The sequence below is a fragment of the Charadrius vociferus genome, unplaced genomic scaffold, assembly GCF_000708025.1.
Source record: "Charadrius vociferus isolate BGI_N301 unplaced genomic scaffold, ASM70802v2 scaffold362, whole genome shotgun sequence".
Classification (NCBI taxonomy): Eukaryota; Metazoa; Chordata; class Aves; order Charadriiformes; family Charadriidae; genus Charadrius; species Charadrius vociferus.
Window position 1 is genome coordinate 87,995 of NW_009647052.1, and position 3,915 is coordinate 91,909.

At 35.1% G+C, this 3,915-nt stretch overlaps 1 protein-coding gene across 1 annotated transcript in view; it reads right to left on the bottom strand.

Moving 5' to 3' along the window:
- Positions 1–3,915, bottom strand: part of MYO6 (myosin VI) — an 82,297-nt gene continuing 78,382 nt past the window's right edge. The window contains 2 exon segments of the mRNA XM_009895762.1: positions 1–345; positions 1,786–2,004. Of these exon segments, the coding sequence (XP_009894064.1) occupies positions 146–345; positions 1,786–2,004 (419 nt within the window). The 3' untranslated portion in view covers positions 1–145.

The following is a 3,915-nucleotide window of genomic DNA, read 5'->3' on the forward strand; positions in this document are numbered from 1 at the left end:
ATGATTAATAAAATCTGTTCACTTTATATTAAACATCTCTAATATGATTATAGAATGTTTACGTCCCCTGTTGTGCAGAGGAGCTCTTCCCTTTGTGTCACGGGCAAGGGTTCTCATCCCAAATGCTACTGTGCAAAATGACCGTTTATTTCAATAGGTTCTGCAGCATAGCTGTAGCATATGTAGGACGAGCTTGTCTGCTTTCAATTGCATTTTGAAGATACTGGATACCTCCACAGCGCTCCCAAATTTCTTCAAACTGCCTCGGCAAAATTTCAGCACCTCGCTTTCGAGTTAAGCCAGTCTCTTCAAGATTAAGCTCACACATATCCATATCGTCCTTACCTGAAATGGTAAAGGGAAAAAGAAAAATCCTTATATAAAGCTTTTACATCATTCAAAGGTCCCATGAACAAATATTAGATCTTTGTTAATTAGATTTCCTCTCTCAAGCTCTGGTTTGTTAATAGACTTCAGAGCTTATGGGGAAATCAGTCCTCAAACACAGAATATATATTTATTTTTTTTTGGTACACACAAGAGCAGAAAAGCAGTATCAGAATAAACTAGTATCAGATGCTGCAACTGACAGAATTGTGCTTAAAAAGAAAGCAAAAAAGAAACAAAGGAAAGAAGCCAGAAAGATCAGCATCTTCATACATTCTCCTGAAATCCACTACAGGATGACAACCGCATTTGTTTAACACACACTTTCTGTTTTACATTTTCACAGTGGACTTTTGTTATTACTTGTTTAAATGTAGCAAAGCGACTAAGAAGCCAAGACTTTTGATCAAGTAGTCAGCATTCTTAATCTGCCAGCCTCCCATGATAAACAAACGATGTTTACCGAATGGGACTGACACAGGGAATCCAATGAAATGATGAGTGTAGCTCACTTGCTATGTTTTAATCTTATTTTAATAGGTAACCCACTGAATGTGGTATTCATGACAGCAATGCTACTTTTAGCGATGGGCTTTGACACTGAACAGGCAACAGCTGGTATAAGGAATACTATTAAAAATAATTAGCAGAAACCCAAGGAACTTTTGTCACTAGTAAAGCATCACTCTGAAGCTAAACAAATTGGTTGTGGCCTTTTACTCAGTTCCCAAGTAAGTAAAAACCTCAAACCACAGAACTGTAAACAGCATTTCTCTAGTGTTGCCTCCCCCTTTCAGTATCCTCCAGAAAAGCAGGATACATTTCATTACCAGATAAATCTCTACCTATCCATTGCCACATTTACTTTTTATCTTAAATGTTTAAGACTAAGAAGTTATTCTCCCACACTAGGTAAAAGCATCAGTTTGCTATTAGCACCATACTATGGAAAGAAAGACAATATATCATATGCACAAACTGCTTTGATACAAACTGCTGTAATTTTTCAAAACTAACTAAAAACCAATACAACGATGAGTAGAACTTTCCCAGATAAATTGTGATGTTTTATCTTCAGGCTATCTCCAGTTCAGTGAATAATCTGAGGACACTTAATAATAAAACCATCCACACTTGGATTTCCACTCTGTCTGTGACTTCCCAGATTAAAGTACATGTACAAGTAAAACACATAACCAGTTACAACTCCAAATGATATTCCATAATATCTGGCCACTATCAACAGCAGTCCCAAATCCTCAAATTGTGCCCATATAAGAACTGCTGATGAAAAATAGAGGATACAACTTGGGAAGCTTTTATCATCAGCCTCTTCCTCTAAAGTAAGTTATTAGCTCTGAACCTTTTCAACACTTGAATTTCGCTTTTAATACCAACCCGCTACAAGGAGAATGGGTGCCTTGTCAGGATGAAGTTCCATTTGTCGAGCAATCCACGGCCCATCAAAATGCGCATACCACCAACCCTTCTTCTTGTTCTGGGGATCTTTGTATTGGTCTGCAGGACGGATGAAGGGAATGCGGAAGTAGCGCTGTTGTCTGTTTATTTCAATCTCTTGTTGTCTGGCTGGTAGCTGGGTTGTGGGGTTCTGTTGAGCTATCATACAAAAAAACCCAGAAAACAAGCAAACAAAAAATAGAAGAAAAAAAGCTGTATTATGACTTGCTTGATTAATCAGCAAAGTAAGAAAAAGAACACAAAAACCAAACAAACGAAAAAAACAAACAACTAAAAAACAAACAAAACCCCAGAAAACCTGAGAGATTCTCTCTGAATACAGTCTTCTGAAGTCTCACCAAACCTAAAAAGTATTCCAGTCTCATATAATGTGCATTCTTTTAATTACCACAGCTACAACACTGGTGAGGAAAGGCTCGTGTTAACTATTGTATCTATATGTAACACTAGATTGTTCAATGGCATCAGGTACTTTTAGACAAAACAGAGTGACTAAAATAACATATTCTGCTTTAAGTCAATTTTTAAGGTGAGACTTCTCATAAAATTTCTTACCAACCAGAAACAGTAACCGACAACTGCCCTAGTTCAGTCCATCTCTTTATAAAACAAGGTCACAGTGCAAAGAAGCATTTTCAGTTTCAAAAAATAAAGCACTACTTGCAGATTTTTGACAGTTAACACAGTAGGGTGTGTAATACTGTTAGAAATAACTTATTTGTTAATAGAAATGCTGACAACAAATAACGCTTATTACAAAGCTGCCACAACCATAGCTTTCTGCCTAGATTTCTGTGTACTAAACTCCAGCATTAGAACTACTCTCTGGCTGCTTTCTTTTTTAAAGAAATTGTTTATTTCAGACCATTAATTTCAACTGACCAAACTTCTAGAGGAGACAGAATTATACAAAATCTTTTAAAGCTTCATATATATTTTTGGTAAACATTTCCCATAGGCATTTTTGGATGGCCTCAGAGTCCCACACATTTCAGACGTTGGAGAGAAACTTCCTTTTGAATAAAAGCAAATACGCTCTGTGTTAACTCATCAACTGATCCACCTTCTTAATGTTATGTATACACTATTACAATCAGTTTTAAATAGTAAATGCTCTTACAAGCAAGATCCTTTCCTTTAATAACTGCCTCTTGCAAAAGTTTACTACTGATCTTGTTTTAGTGGTTTACAAAACCACTGTTACAAACACAGTGTTTAAGAAATTCTGATTGTGAATCTATGCGATCTCCACAAAAGAAAATCAGTATTTATAGTTCTATGTTTCAGCATAACGGGAATAATTGAAAGTTAATTCCTTTTTTGTCCATTGTCTATTAAGCAGCAAAGTTAATTTTTGAGCTAAAAATTAATAAAATGAAAAATTACAATCACTTCTAATTAATGTGTTTTTACAGTTATGAACAATACCAAAAGATTAGCAACTGCACCTTGACTTTTTTTTCCACTTAATATCAAGCAAAAATAGTTTTTCTAAATGTGAAGTCTTAAAAAAAAAAAATATGTATTATACAAATCATACTACCCAATTTTTTTTTCCATGTCTACATAAACAAAGAGAAGAAAACCAGAACAGATTTTAATAGGCAAATGCTACTTTTACACATCAACTCTGATATCAAAGCATGTACTTTACAGGGAGACATAGTTTACAGTTTATAAAAAAAATTAATTCTATTTTCTGCAAATTGTCTGAACAACTATCACAGCACATCAGTGCTTTTGTATCGGCAAACACTTCTTGCACTGCAATGGTAATTACTAAGGCTTATTTCTACCCCTATGCATACCTAAATCCAAGAGGAAATCTAAAGGACAGGAATACTAAGCAGCAAATAGAGCTTCTACTTTTCAGTGCTATGGAACTGTAGTTTTTTATTCAAAAGAAACCATCACCTGTATGTTAGTTTGTGTGCTAGGAAAATAGCTGTTATATTAAGTTGATTCCAGAGTTTTGCTACAACAAAAAGCCATGTTCAGACAGTAAGAAATATTAAAACAAGCATGATATTTTTTGGGGGGGGAGGGTGG